The 15,633-nt window shown below is 34.8% G+C and overlaps 1 protein-coding gene and 1 long non-coding RNA gene across 2 annotated transcripts; both read right to left on the reverse strand.

Moving 5' to 3' along the window:
- Positions 1-6,916: 6,916 nt before the first annotated feature.
- On the reverse strand, positions 6,917-10,009 carry LOC306874845 (uncharacterized protein). The gene is made up of 5 exons (XM_079425126.1): positions 9,925-10,009; positions 9,500-9,832; positions 9,267-9,374; positions 9,038-9,135; positions 6,917-8,561 (listed from the first exon to the last, which is right to left on the reverse strand). Exons 1-5 carry the CDS (start codon positions 9,947-9,949, stop codon positions 8,454-8,456), a joined length of 672 nt encoding a protein of 223 aa, XP_079281252.1. The 5' UTR covers positions 9,950-10,009; the 3' UTR covers positions 6,917-8,453.
- Positions 10,010-11,503: 1,494 nt separating this feature from the next.
- On the reverse strand, positions 11,504-14,017 carry LOC306875395. Its single transcript, XR_013784735.1, has 4 exons — positions 13,891-14,017; positions 12,539-12,579; positions 12,108-12,437; positions 11,504-11,853 (listed from the first exon to the last, which is right to left on the reverse strand). It is a non-coding gene; the product is annotated as an uncharacterized lncRNA (long non-coding RNA).
- Positions 14,018-15,633: the final 1,616 nt, after the last annotated feature.

Raw genomic sequence — 15,633 nt, forward strand, 5'->3', positions numbered from 1 at the left:
AATTTTACCTCAGAGTTTTCAAGATAACAGGGTGATTTTAACCACAATCAGGAGGAAGTTAAGGCAGGTTGCTTGTTGTTGTTGTTGCTGCTTTCTGGCTCTTTGCAGCTAAATGGTATAATTGGGCCATGGTATCAAATTCCTTTTTTCAAAGCTTGACAGTTTTGTGGAAATTTTTAGAATAGAATGGAGTGGGAAGCATGAAACTTTTTTCTCACATTTGTTACAGTATTAATTATTATTTGTTAACTTTAGTTAATACAAATACAGCTGTTTATTGTTAGCTCATGTTGATAAATGGAACCTTATTGTAAACTGTTGGATGTCAATTTCACCTGGTCTAACTTTAACACATGATGCATGCAAGTGTATGTGATAATGCTGTTCATATAGTCATCAAACCAGTAGAAAATATAATTTGCATGAAACCATAATTGTATTAACCACACACCGAAAACAAAATACTGTGCAGAAGTCAGATGTTATTAAATATGTGTGTGATATAAAAAAAAAAATATAAAAAAATAACATGCATGCAAAAAAATCTTTGAGGATGGCAGATGGAAACAGAGAATCTAAGCGACTGGAAACAATAAAACAATGAAAAGCAAAAACAAGGAAACACAGAGAACAGAGACATGAGCAACTGCATCAGGGACGACAGGGAAAACTACAAAGGACTTCAAACATGGCACTAGAAACAGGAAGTAAAACAAAAGTCCAAACATGATAACACAGGGAACAAGTAACAAAATCTGCATGATCTCCATCATCTGAACCAGATGAATATCTGCTATACTGTGATCATTCAAATATCTCTTATTGTGAGCGGAAACACTATATGAAACCTCAAACACACAGAGAAGAGAGCAAGTCAGAGCTGAACTTCTCTGATAGCATAATTATTACAGTTGTTAAATCAACATCACAAGTTGAAATTCCCATTCATAGCAAACATATGAGAGTGGAGCAACACATCATTTGATAAAGCTGCTATATAGCACTTAAAGTGGTTCCCCTATGATTGCGAGCCAATTAATCATTTTTATTTTTTTTTATTTTTTTTGGAGTGTATCCATTCATGCTTATTTCATGTAAAAACTATAGCAACCCTGGTGTAAGTACTATTTTAGGATAACAACAGCTGACGAGTTGCGAGTTCTTAATTAAATGAGGAATTAAATGCAAGTGTCATAAAATTGAAAGAGTTTAATTTACACAATTTCATTAGTTGTGGCAATCTCCTCACAAATGTTAAGCACTGGAAGTGTCCCTACTTCCCTCTGTTTCATCACTACACTATTTAAAAATAAGAGTATTTTCTTTGCAATAAGTAGTCAGACGCTATTTATACTACATATTGCAAGCAGTGCCATATCTGCACCTCACTATTGCAGTACATTATAAAACAGCATGCAGTACTAACGTATTGAGTGTAAATTATATTTTTTATTAAAATTATTAAATGAATGCCAATTTGGGACAATAAAACCCTCCCTACACCTAACCCTGACACTAACCGATTAACACCAGTGAGGCACATTATTTTTAACTTTTCGATTATTTCCTTAACTTTTATTGAAAATAAATTCCTTTCCGACATATGTGAATTGAAAAGGGAGAAGAACAAGTTCAGCAAAATGCGGATTTGAACTCGGGCTGATTGCATCAAAAAGTTGTTTCTACGCATTTTACTACCTAGGCTATTGCTGTTTCACTGGCATCTTTTGCCAAATTGCCTAAACATACCACACATTGGTGGGCGGAGTTAACGTAATGGCCTCTGCCAACAAACGTAGTGTAAATAGACACTCTGATACAATTCCCATTATAACTAGTAAAACCATAAAAAAAATCTGTGATGGTTTCTAATGTTTTTTTGTTGTTGTTGTTGTTTGTTTGTTTTTCAGTAGCATTGTATAGGCTACAGAAAAAGGCTACAATAAATGGCAATTAATGGAAACTAAATAAATGGAACTTTCTAGGAAAAAAGGCCTAAATGCAAAAAAAAAAATAAAAAAAAAAACTTAAGTATCATTGTAGCACACAGACCACATGATAGGCTAAACAATAACGTTCAAAATGGTTTGAGACTATAATAGATGAGCTCACACTGCACCACCTAGTTATTATGTATTTTATTAATTTATTATTTTATCACCAGAAATAGAGTGTTCAAACATGTTTTCTGACTTTAAGACTTCACCCGGACTGCTGGAGGGGATGAGGACTAGCATGTTTGAACTATTTAAACCACTGTTTCGACACATTCAGATACTGCAAGTCTACATCCACATTAACCACAGCAAAAAATTACTATTGCATTAATAAAGCACTTCAATGGTTTAACCGCAGGAATGTGAATCTTATTTTATCATTTTCACTTCTTTCTGTCTTTACATGGATTGTATTAATTTGTTTATAAAGGAAGGTGAGCACTAAGGAACAATGATATACAAGGTGTTGATGATAAGAGAAAAGGGGAAAAAATCTAATTCAGTTTTTCTTTTTTTCATGAAAAACATCTGTAACAAAGTTCGTAGGTCAGGAAGAAGGAGGCGGGAACCAGCAAACATTTAAAGAATTTAATAACAGAAATAAACAAACACAAAAGTAAAGCGGCAGCCCCTCACGGACGACTGCCGCATACAAAATAAAGTCCAGGCCTGGTCCTCTCTCGTCTTCCACTGTCGTCACTCCTCCTTTTATCCTTCCGGAGCTCCTCCGTGGGACTCGAGACCGGTGAGTGGCGCAGGTGTCGCTTATTATCATTAACTCCACCGGCCTCGCTCCGTTCCCACGGCTCTCGGCCCCGCCCCACTCACTACAACATCTTTCTTTTATCATAACTTTTCAGTTTTCAGTCTCTCTGCTGGAACCTGTTGTGTGTTTTATTGGAGGTTCTGCTATTTGAATGTGTTCTTCTAAAGAACCTCAGTTTACAGTTTAAGACATTACAGTGCACTGGAGACTCAATGAGAACCTGAAAATGTATGGCATTGTTAAGGGTAAAGTCTTTCTGGAAGAACAGAATTCAGTATATTACAACTGAAATTTTCCAAGAGAAATATCTGAAATAAGGAGACATTTCCCTCAAACTCAACAACCGTCAACTCAATGATACATCACAAATGAGTTACTAATTCAAAGTTTGTAAAAAAAAAAAGGTTTGATTCATTTAAGCTAATAATATCAGTTTGTTTTAATGAGTTCCTTAACAGAGAATGAGACTGTTTAACATAGTTCACTTTGTGTCTTTGTGTCCACCAGCAGTTAACCAAAAGCACAAGCAAGACCAGTGAAGATTGTCGCTTTAATGCCTTTACTTTGTGCCATTGTGCTCTTTTTAAGTTTAGAAACTTTTTTAAAATTATTTTATTATTATTATTATTTATTTATTTTATTTTGTATTTATTTATTTAGTTTTGTAGTGTGCTTGTTCCTTTGAAAAAACATCCAACCTCGACATGATTCGCTGAGACCATCACAACCTTCAAGGAGAAGCTGAAGACTAGTCTGTTAGCAAGACTTAAACAAGGCTGATGTGGGTTGGTATAAAAATACATTGCTTTGACAAAATATATGCATATACAAAATCTATTCTTTAATCTAATAACTCATTTCCATGTTTGCTAACAGTGTTGCAGCTCAGTCTGTTTGTGGAGTCTGTTGTAACAGCAGTCTTTGTACTTGACCTTAACTTTTAGTTAGCATTATAGATATGTTAAAAAAGTTATTTGCAGACAATTTAACATAGTTATAGATGTTTAAGCATGATCACTGGTTTGTAATAATTCCTAAAGTTTTCCACAACGCCCCAAAAATTATTTGTAGACAACTAAAAATATTTTTTTTTTGCCCACTAGGCTATAACATCAAAGTTAAAGACCACACTCCAAAGAGAGGAAGGGAATGTGAAAAGCAGATTGTTTTTTTGTTTTTTGAATATAGCATAATTTACATTTCTAATCATTTAATATTTGACCATACATGCATAACAAACTATTCGAAAAGAAATATAGATACTTCCCTAGATGCCACTGGAAACTGATCACGTGCACCGTCTGTAGAGAGATGGGATCAAACTGTAATTTATTTCCATAAGAATCACTTCCTTTTAGGGAAGTCGTGGCCTAATGGTTAGAGAGTCGGACTTGTAATCCGAAGGTTGCGGGTTCGAGTCCCCGGCCGGCAGGAATTGTAGGTGGGGGGAGTGAATGTCCAGCGCTCTCTCCACCCTCAATACCACGACTGAGGTGCCCTTGAGCAAGGCACCGAACCCCCAACTGCTCCCCGGGCGCTGCAGCATAAATGGCTGCCCACTGCTCCGGGTGTGTGTTCACGGTGTGTGTGTGTTCACTGCTGTGTGTGTGCACGTTGGATGGGTTAAATGCAGAGCACGAATTCCGAGTATGGGTCACCATACTTGGCTGAATGTCACTTCACTTCACTTCACTTCCTTATCATGTCTCTCATGTATAGTTAGACCCTCTCTTAATATGAGTTCACACTCCATATCAGTCGAGTGTTTGAGAAGTGTAAGAATATCTTTAGATAACAACTTACTAAACCAAATGATCACTATAACGTAATAAAGCTCAAGCACGAAGTTCAAATACACCTTTTTATCCTAAGGAAGGCCAATGCTGACCTCTGGTGCTCAAAACAGTAATAATATAGTAAGACAAAGATGTTTGAGGTTTTCCAGCTCAAGACTGCTCCCATGTGGTGTGGAGCACTGTGCTTTTGTAGAGTTGTAAATTCACTTAAAATAGAATTTAAATAGATTTGAAATAGATCGATTTGAATGATAGAATTTACTTGAATGGTTTTTTTTTTGTATTATTGAAAAGAGACTTTTGACTTTGACTTTTGCAGACTTTAAATCTGAGCAAAGTCTGAGATCATGTTGAGAGTCATGTGAGATCGCTGTCGTTCTTCAGATAAAAAAAGAAAAAAAGCAGACTATAAGAAAAAGACAGAATGAAAACCTTGACTTTTTAATGCAATGCACAAATCTAACCTAAATTTATTAATCAAATGCACAACAATAGTATGCATTATTTTTTATTTGTTAATTCTGCAAGCTAAATAAATAAATTCCTTCAAAGTTCAGCTCCAACCCTGATCAAACAACTGAACAAGCTAATGAACTATTTGCACTGAGCCTCGTGATGCACTTCCGTTTTGAAATTATACTCAGAGATTGTCTTACAATTGGATTAAGAGCACCAACGTACACAAGCAATACTGCTCTTTTGCTAAATTAGACATGGTTTTACAACGGGGGAAAAAAAAATTAGTTAAACCAGAGTAACCACAAATGAACCCAAGTTTTGTTAAAATAACCATAGTTTAACCATGGTATTTGAAGTAAAATTGTGGTACAAATGGTAATCTGCAAAAACAAACAAAAAAATAAAAAAGGTCACTTTTACCATAGTAAAACCATGGTTAATTTTCGTAAGGGAGTTTATCAGTCAAAATTCAACAGGTATGACATATAATCAGTAAGAGAAGAATACTGTTAATGAGAAGACAAGCAGGTTACCCCACAAGGTATTCTTCATCTGCTTCTGGTCCCATCCTGCCTCCTCAATTCCCTGGCACTATCCAGTTCCTTGACCCTTCCCCCTTTGCTGGTTCTGTCCAACCTGGATCCTTCGTTTCCGCTGATCTCACCCAGCCTCATAGCTCCTTCATCTCTGCTGGTTCTGCCCAGCTCCCCAGCTCCTCCTCAGATCTCTTGGCCCCAAACTCTGCCTCAGCCCTCTGGACACAAGGCTCTGCCTCAACCCATCAATGCATCGGTTTTACAATGTCTCGTCACTCCCTCAGCTTCACCTCGATCTGTCAATCCTCCAGTGCCTCTGGTGTCCCTTGTCCTACCGTCTCAGCCTGGGTTTGTTGTCCCCTTGGTTCCACTGTGAACTTCCAGGCCTGTGGCACGTGACTTTACTTGTTGAGGCACATGACTAACTAACTATTTCAAAATCTATAACCACAATGACATATTACTTAACAATTAATTAATAGTTATGTGCCTCAACAAGTGAAGTCATAACATAATGATACCTTATCAAATCATTAGCTAATGATTAATTAAAGCAGACAACTGGAAGTTCCTGTTTTTAGTTCCTGTTTTCTTGGTTGCCAGGGTTTCTGATTATGTTTTTTGTTTCTATGCTTATTTTATCACTTGTGGTCTTGTTTAGTTGCTAGTTTAATCTATATTTAGCTCTTGGTTTCAGTTGTTATTTGTCCATCATAGAACTGTGCCATCAGGCTTGTTGAAGCGGTTTATGCCAATGGGCGATACCAGTTGCTAAACAGAAGAATGGACCTTTTTGATGTTGTAGCTAGTAGCAGTATTTCTCCATCCAGAGTCTGAAGAGTCTGTATGCCTCCAGCTCGATCTGGACATGCCACCTTGCTTATTCTGCCAAGGCCTCCTCCACTGCCAGCTCTGCCCTGGTCTCTCTCTCCTCCAGCTCCCGTATTGTCTCTCTTCCTCTACTAGCCCCTCTAAAAATATAATCATATGTCATGAAGTATATATTTACTGAAACCATGACTATTTTTTCATTAAAACTATTAATAAATGAAGTAAATAAGTACATTGTATATTCTTATGGATTAAAATGAAATATTCAAAAATAATAAATTTTATGCGAGGGGTTGAGTTGTTAAGCTTGACAGTACCCTCCCTGACTATAATATGCTCACTGACTCTAAAATATGAATAAAATAAACGATACAACTAACCATTTTCAGCACCACTATTAAATATACTGGAATGATGTCATTTCTGGTAAAAGATGCCACATATGAGTGGAGTCTAAATTACTGTACTGTGGGCGTACAATGATTAGTGTGACAGGGTTCAAACAGAGACATAGCATTAAAGTCTGTTTTTAATAAAATATCTTTTATTTATTTTTTTAGAAAAAAATATTCTTCACAAGAATGGAACACAAATAAATGCTTACATTATTGCAAACAATCACAGACACTATGCACATTTTATTAATCATTTTCTAAGTACAAACTCAGTGAAGTTCCTCAGGGATATGACACAATGCATGATTTAAGATAGACATAAGACATTTTAAGCTAAAATAAAAATATTATTCATTACAATGGGCATACCAAAGCACTATGAAAAGCTTCTAACAATTAATTTTGGTGAACCACAACTTTAAAAACTAAAATATTACTGAATCCCAGGAATGACCCATACATATATCTTTAATAACTTTCATCTGAAGCATGATGTTTCTATGATATTTGCTTTTAGCTTTTACAATGTTTTCCAGTCTTTAAAAATATTCACATTTATTAATATTGAACTGCACAGGCCCAACAATATGCAAAGTGATTAACATAATAAAAAACTGATTTAAAAGTGACTTGAAACAGATTATAATTTCTCTTTATTAGAGTTTGACTGAGACTTTTGATGTTGATATAAAATATATGTGAAGCTTTTTCTTTTAAAGTTAATAACCCTATTAATTCTGCCATATAAATGATGTGGTCAGTTTGGTCACCATTTCACTTGGTAAAATTTAGCAATTTTATTTATTTTTTACAAGTTTACTTTAACATACATGGTCCATTTTTGCATCGTAACCCAAACCCACCTTATATTTTAGCATTCTTATTCATCTAAATGTTAGTCACTTGCTGGATATAATTGCTGGAAGAAATAATGTTACTTTCTGCAACCATGATAATTACTGTACTTCCTGATTCTGATACAAAGAAGGATTTGCTTAGCATTTCACAACAACCATGAGGAACTGAGTAATTAAACAACACGTGTTCAAGTAAATCTTGGCGTCAGGCAAAAAGCTTTCACCCACCTTCACCACCTGTATATATGCGTGCAAAGGTTTATGTTTATTCCGTGTATCAACTGACCAAACCAGTGGAACATTTCTTTCACATGAAACCATTGCTGTGCTAACCACAAAACAGAGCTGTGCAGACGTTACAAGTTTTAATAAGAACCAAAATTATTCAAAACAATTATCATGCAAGCCAATAATAATAAAATGTAAAAAATAATGTTATTTAAGTTTAATCATGTAATTTCCACTCCAGCTGTTTATAAAAAGGTTCTGCAAAACATGAAAGATGAAGTAACACAAACTTGCACGTGTAAGCAGCTGTAACGCAGAAACCACACTGCACTATAGTTTAGATCCATTCTCATTGCTCGCATGAACATATCAGAGAACTTAAAAAAGAGATTATTTTTACACAAGCATATAGCATTATATTAACATCTTCTACTCTATTAAACACCATTCAACAAAAAGACTGATTTAGTTGATTAATCAAGACTTATTTACTTATTATGAAAACAAGATAAAAAAAAGTGGAAAAACAATATTAACAATACTTCTTTTTTTTAAGACATTTATATGTAGATACAATTTGTAATGTTGTTAAACTGTTTTTACTGGATGTAGAAGAGAGTAGGTGGTCTGGTCCTGGTCTGGTCTTGGGCAAGGTCTGTTTCTTCTGGAGCTCTTGGAGAAATCAATTTCAGCATACTGAAAGAAGAAGATCATACAAATGAATGGCTTTAAGACAGAATGTATAATCAGCCCGTCATAATCGGAAAGTAAACCATGGCAGGGTGATTAGGACCCTGATTTTCTTGTATCATACTGAAAGGGGAGAAGAAAAGGAGAGAGATATAAAACCAGTACAAAGATCAAATATACAGTTTAGTGGTAATTATACAAAAAAACATTGCACCAGAATGTTGCGACTGACCGGTCAGAATTGAGTATCCCAGTCGGTTTGTGTACTAAGTTTTTTTTTATGTATTTCTCTAACACACATTAATATACACTATTTGAAGCTAAAAGGATTTACTTGGAATAGCCACAACTAAAAGGTAACTATCATACCACTAAGTACTAACCTATGAATGTAAGAATATCCTGGACAGGTTTAAAAAAAAGAAGGGAAAAAAAAGCTATATTAAAATAAATTAGGCTAATTTATTAAAGTTGTTCCTTACCTGTTGATCATTTGTGTTTTGAGCTGCTGTGGTACTCTGAGGTTTCTCTAAAGTATTTTTAGCCCTTCTAGTCACGTCAATGCAGCCCTTCACCAAACCTGAAACAGTACTAAACTAAACATCACTGAATTCATATCTAACAGTCTTAACAAGTTTCCTTATATTGAGTTTCCTTGCACTTAATTGAGTTAGACTTTAATCTGTATGTAGTAATACAAATCGTACACACCTATTACTGCAATGATCAAAAGCACATTGAACAGGACAGATGTGATGGTTAGGTTCCTCCATTGTTGTGGAGCATCATCAGATTCTGTCTGATTCCTGTGGACTGAGTCTGCAAAAGTTTCTAATTCTATCAATCTCTGTTTCAGTCTTTAACAACTTTATAAACATACACAGTATAATCACCATGTAAATCATATGGATTAAAAATACATTTGAAATGAGAAAATAACTCACCGCTGATGTAGATTTTGGTGGCGTTGCTGAATTTTAGTGGTTCACTAGTTCTGACACAATAATAAACTCCTAATTCATCAGTGCTGATATTTCTGATGAACAGACTGCTGTTAGTTTTCAGTGAGTATTTGAGATTGAAAATGCTGTTTTCATATTCAGCTCCTTCATATGTGCTGCTGTAAGTGCGTAAGATCAACACCGGAGGATCTGGTGATTTGTGTCTGTACCAGTAAATCTCCTCTATATCAAGATCACAGGTTATAATCACATCAGCTCCTAAAGTTACTGCTGTGTTTGTTAGACTCTCTGTGGCTTGAGACCATATCAACAGATCTATGAGAGAAAGAAAAACACCTATTTTTCATGTATGAAATCTAAAGAAACATCATTTAATGATTCAATCAAATGTGATGTGATAAACTCACAAATCTGAAGCTGTATGATCCTCATCGTCGGATCCAGATGAATATCGTCTATACTGTGATCATTCAAACATCTCGTACTCAACGGAAACACAACTAAGGTTTAGATGAAACCTCGACCACATGCACAGACAAGAAGGGAAGTCAAAGTTGGTCCTGTCTGATAGTAAGATATTTCTTGCATTTGTTGTTAAATCAGCATCATATAATTGTAACTATGTGTACTGTAAGTATGCCACAGCTAGGATTCCTCTATATTTAATATGGTACTCTGAATGTACAGTGTCCATTTTTAAGTATGTATGATGTTACTTACAATGATTAAACTAGAATACACATGTAGGAGATCAGCCTATCTTTTATTCCAGGAGATCCAGTCAGGCAAAATATATATGCTTTTTAAATGATATTAGATTGAACACTTGAATTTCTATTCTATTCTACAGTAGGTATTATAAATGCATGTGTTGTAGTTTACCTTCTAAACAGAAAACACATTGCATTAAATGGCATTTCAGTGGGGATTTCCATTTAATTTAAATAAAATAACAATGCTTATAAACCACTGTAAAACCTGGTATGTTCAGAATACTCAAAACATTTGTGGAAACCAATTACCTAAAACATTAAATAAACCAACTAACAACTTGTTGTTCTACACAAACATGTTAACTTTAATGTAATAGAAATATTGAATAAACTCGTACAGATTTTAGCATAAACATATTAATAGTTAGACATGCATTTAACATAGCCTTGAAAGTTTGCACCCCATCTTTTGACCTAACAACAGGCTCTTCATCAACTCATTCACCGTTGACTGTTCAGTTTTACAGTATACATATATTGCCTATATATAATTTGAGTAATTCAGGTATCTGAAATCACAATATCACTATTACAATAGTTCTTTACACAACAAAAAGTGTTTGCAAATTAATCTGAAAGAAAATCAACCACCAAAATCATCTCATTTAACAGGCTTTATTTACATTGCAAGTAAACTCTTATAAGAATACTATTATACTGTGTATATACACACACACACACACATATATATATATATATATATATATATATATATATATATATCCAGTTGCTGCTGTTTTAGTTAAATTGGTTGTAACAAGAACAGTATGTTGATCCTTTTTTCTCTGCCAAAAAAAAGAATATAAAAAAAAAAAGTCCCGTTAATTCTTGTTCATATAATGGCACTGAATAATGACCAGCATCAAGGATCTCTTTTTCTATTTTTTGTAAAGACTAAAAGCATCACAGAACGGTCCCATGAGACAAGTGTTTTGGGCGTGTACAGTAGGGTTTGGTGAAAATCATACCTAAATTTAATTTCATTGGTTTCTCAAAACTCTGAGAGTTTGAGAGAACTGTGGTCCCATGAACATGCAGTAGTGTACAGAAAACAAACGGCCACAGTCAAGATTTCCAGTTAAGTAATACATTCAATTTAGGTTTCTTTTACACCAGACCCTATTGTACACACCCAGACCACTTGGAAAATATGACACCTGTCTTATGGGACCATTCTGTGATACTTTAGAGTTTTTTCTCTTTTTTTTTTTTTAATTCATTAATTTTTGGGTGAACTATCCTTTTTAAATAAATATAAAATAACAGAAAACATCAATATGCAATAATTATGCTACTGAATTTGGTCAAAGTTTTATACAGCAGTCAAAATTTAATACATTTGGGGTCCAAGTTCAAACAATTTTGACCATTTTTAATTAAATTAAGAAAGGCACCAATGTAAAACAAAGCTTATCAAGAAAGCAGTCTAGTAAATCCAAAAAACCAAAGCAATAATCAAGAAGGTTACAATCCCATCTGCCTGAACGTTTATGGATGAGCTTCTCGTATCAGATTTTGATTTTGGAGTAGGCGCTGTTATAGTAGGCACTGTTGTTGGTGGTGCTGTTAGACAAAAAAATTAAAATAATAAGCAACAACTACGAAACAAATATTACTGTTGAGACACAATTAAGAGTGGAGACTGAATTGTTTAAAAATGCAATAAATAATTCAATGCGTAAGCTGGATAATATTTAGTACCAAAACGATGAAGTGTTAAAGCTAAAAAATATTTGATCATGGATTACACATTGAATCAATTTATCAAATAACTATAAGATGCAGTCAGTATGTCAGTAATGACTGTTTCCACGTACCTCTTACTAACAGCGTTAGTTTGTGTTTCATAGACACACCCGGCATGGAACATGAGAACTGCCCTGTGTCTGTGAGTTCAAGATTCGAGAGTCTGAGAGAGAAGTTTCCATTTCCCTCCAAGAAAAAACTGTATATTCGATCTTTGAACTTTGGATTCTGTCCTTTTGTTGAGGGAATGCCTTTTTCAATATTATAAACAATTATTTTTTCATTATATCTCCAAAACACATTAATTTCTTCTGGCTTTAGCTCTCTTTCCTGGTATGAACATGATAAGATGACAGAGTCTCCAGCATAACCCAGAATATCACCTGGGTCCTGCAGAGACACTGGAGACAAGAGGAACAACTTTAGGAGGCAAAATACAAACAGACTGTAAAATTTCATGCATACTTATCACATACCTTAACTGAGGCATGCGAATACGAACCTTTGTCTATCAGATGTAGAATTAAATACATGAACCAGCATCTGCACAAACAAAAAAATGTTAATATTTGTCTATGTCATGCTTAGGCAATGGTTCTTGGCAACCAAATCTATATTTTTGTTTCAGACAAACTTAATTGATACACTTTAGCGCTGGACAATAGGGTATATGTCAAACGTCACTTGACCAAACCCAGAAAACATCATTGCTTCTGCTTGTCAGAGAGCATGTTCAGTGTTTTCCCTAGGTTTACAGCATTTTTTTGTTGTTGTTGGTTGGTGGGTTGGGGGTAGGGGTAGCGACGATTACCTTTTTTCCCAAAGAGCACGTGTCCTTGAGTTTATAAATTTAGGCGTGCATTAAAACATTTTAGACGAGACCGGTTTAACAGAACACGAAAGTATATTGCCTATAACCCCTATAAACAAAAAACAGAAAATCAGTAACTGATAATAAAAACACACATTTTTCTTTATCTTGAATTCCATGCTTTCATTTTTTAAATATTAAATTTTTACTTTTTATAATTATGAAACTGTGTTGGAATGACATCATGTTCCCAGTTTTGGCCTCAAGACTCCACGTGATGCCAATCATCTGTTTTGCTTTACCACTTCTGCTATTTTAAGATGGAATTTATTTGCAACAGTATTCTATTTAACTATATCCGCTAAACCATGTAATATTTTCTTACATCCAGCCTAAATTGTTTTTATAATCCCACAGAAGTCTCTAACAAGAAAGTTATGTTCGAGTAGTCTACACTCACTCGCTTACTGGCTAATCATAAGTAGAAGTAGTAACATTATTAAAATAATTTTTTGTATAATCCTTTATAGACCCTAACATTTCCTGGGCTATCAGAAAGGGAAGCCGTCATAGTTTGGTAAAAGGAAACTAAGTTACAACAAATATATGTTGTGTGTTATTTGCCCCAATAGCTAGGGAAAAAAAACACCAGGCAGCTTTATGACTTTTCAAAAGAGGAGGGGAAAAAAAAATCAAGAGATTACGATGATCAGAAACGAGAAAGATCACTGCAGTCACTCCCTCGGCTCGGCCGTATTACAAACACTCACGAAGCTGCGTTAACTGGTTTTCTGACATGTGGTTCCAAAATAATAAAACAAAGTATAGAGTTATAAATGTGCATTAGAGTTTTAAAAGACGATGTTAATAAATGTGGAAACAAGTCAAAGAGTCTGTGAAAGGAATCCATTGTGTGAACCTCTAAATTATCCATTGTTTTACTTGTTATCGTACACCGACCAAGCTAGGTCTGATTGAAACAGAAGAATGACTGAAAACATTCGCCACAGGTTAATTGAATTTACGCCAAAGCCTATACATACCTTACAAACATGACCCTCGTTGCTATTATATGTTAGCGATGTGTCGTTTGTCCTAACGGTAACGTAGCGGGCGATTAAAAATTGAAGAAAAAACTTCCGCTAGCACACTGTATCTTCTTCCGCTTCTGTCGTGTGCTACAGCCAAGGTCCGATAGGGGGACAAAACTCCATTCATTTTCTATAGGCTAGTGAATTAGATTTTTAACAATAACTTTTAAACAAAGACGGGCCGGCTGTGAGTTCCGAAGTAGTCGAAGGTGTTTTATAATGCTTTTGTTGCATTATTTCAACTCATTTTTAAAATAATCTTGTTTAGTAGCTAAACTCGTGTTGAAATTATGACTACGTTACCCATGATGCTGTGCAGAAAATCCCACCAATCCGACTCAAGGCGAGCAAATTGCGTCAAAGAAGTTGCAGTGAACGCGCTTCCGTGAGGCACCGCGAATAACTCGGTCTCGCTCTCGCTCTCTATATAGTTTTATATTTCTCCACCGTTTTTAATTTGATTATGTCATTCGCCATTTGCAAAGCTTCATGGGATTGTAGTTCTTTCCCACATTAAAGCTGTTAAATTCAGTCGGCTATTCCTTTTTGTTCTATTTTCAAAATACCTTTTTTATGTTGTGATTCACTTTGGCTTGATTTATGGCTTATAATGCTTTACAAAGACTATATATGATGAACAGCAAGGCAGCTTGGTTAATTTCTGCCACCTATGCAGGGGTGTCAGGCACTCATTATTTTTGAGGGGGCACGAGTGGGGGAGGGGTCGTCATGTGACACACAGCAGCACTTATGTTTTTTTTTTTTTTTTTCCCTTTTTATTCGAAACATTTCCAAATGCATTAACTATATCTTGATTCTCACTTTTATAGATTGTTAGCTGATCTAGTGGGCGATGGTCAAAGTAGCCTAATAATGTAATCTATTAACTATGCATATATAACAACCTGTCTGTTTACTTAAGTAACAGATATGGCATAACATACTTTTAATATGACTGACTTTATATTTAATGTGAATTTAACATTGTAAGTTAGGCTACTTACAATAACACTTTCATTGTACAGAAGAGCACAGAACATGGTAACGTAATCATTAGCTAATGATTTGCATAGGTATCATTATGGTGTGACTTTACTTGTTGAGGCACATGACTAACTAACTATTTCAAAATCTATAACCACAATGACATATTACTTAACAATTAATTAATAGTTATGTGCAGTGCTCGAATTGAATCAAGTCTTATGGGGGGTCCCCACCATCAGACTTTTTTTTTGGTGGGGGTTAGTCTCGCAATATACAATTTATACAAAATAAACAATATATTTGATCATAATATGCATAACTATATACTATTTAATGTTGCATAACAAAGAGAGATAAGCTACTATTCTTCTTTTAAATGGCTTACTCCAAGTAATACTGGATTTAGAGGGTGACAAAGCAGCAGACCCAAAAGGGCAACTATGGCAAATATACCAGGGGACTACATATAAGGCACTTGAAGATCCGTAAAAGCATGTGACATAAAAATACATTGAAATTTCTCAAAAACTGTAGAAAATATTCAGATGGCTTTCAGACACACTGAATGGTATTCAAATTCAGCAGTGGCACAGGAATAATTATTTCATAATGTTTCAGAAAGCAGTGATAAAGGAGAAGTCAGTAACTTCAAATGGACCTGTTTAAGGACCTTTTTATTGCTTAAACAGTAGCAAAAGGATGGAAAAC

Source organism: Barbus barbus (genome assembly GCF_936440315.1).
Source record: "Barbus barbus genome assembly, chromosome: 9".
NCBI classification, from domain to species: Eukaryota; Metazoa; Chordata; class Actinopteri; order Cypriniformes; family Cyprinidae; genus Barbus; species Barbus barbus.

Coding starts and splice junctions, on each gene's coding strand:
- LOC306874845 (XM_079425126.1), bottom strand. CDS start 9,949: ATGAGGATCATACAGCTTCAGATTT. Junction 9,833..9,924: donor GATCATACAGCTTCAGATTT/GTGAGTTTATCA, acceptor TTTCTCTCATAG/ATCTGTTGATATGGTCTCAA. Junction 9,375..9,499: donor CACCAAAATCTACATCAGCG/GTGAGTTATTTT, acceptor AAACTTTTGCAG/ACTCAGTCCACAGGAATCAG.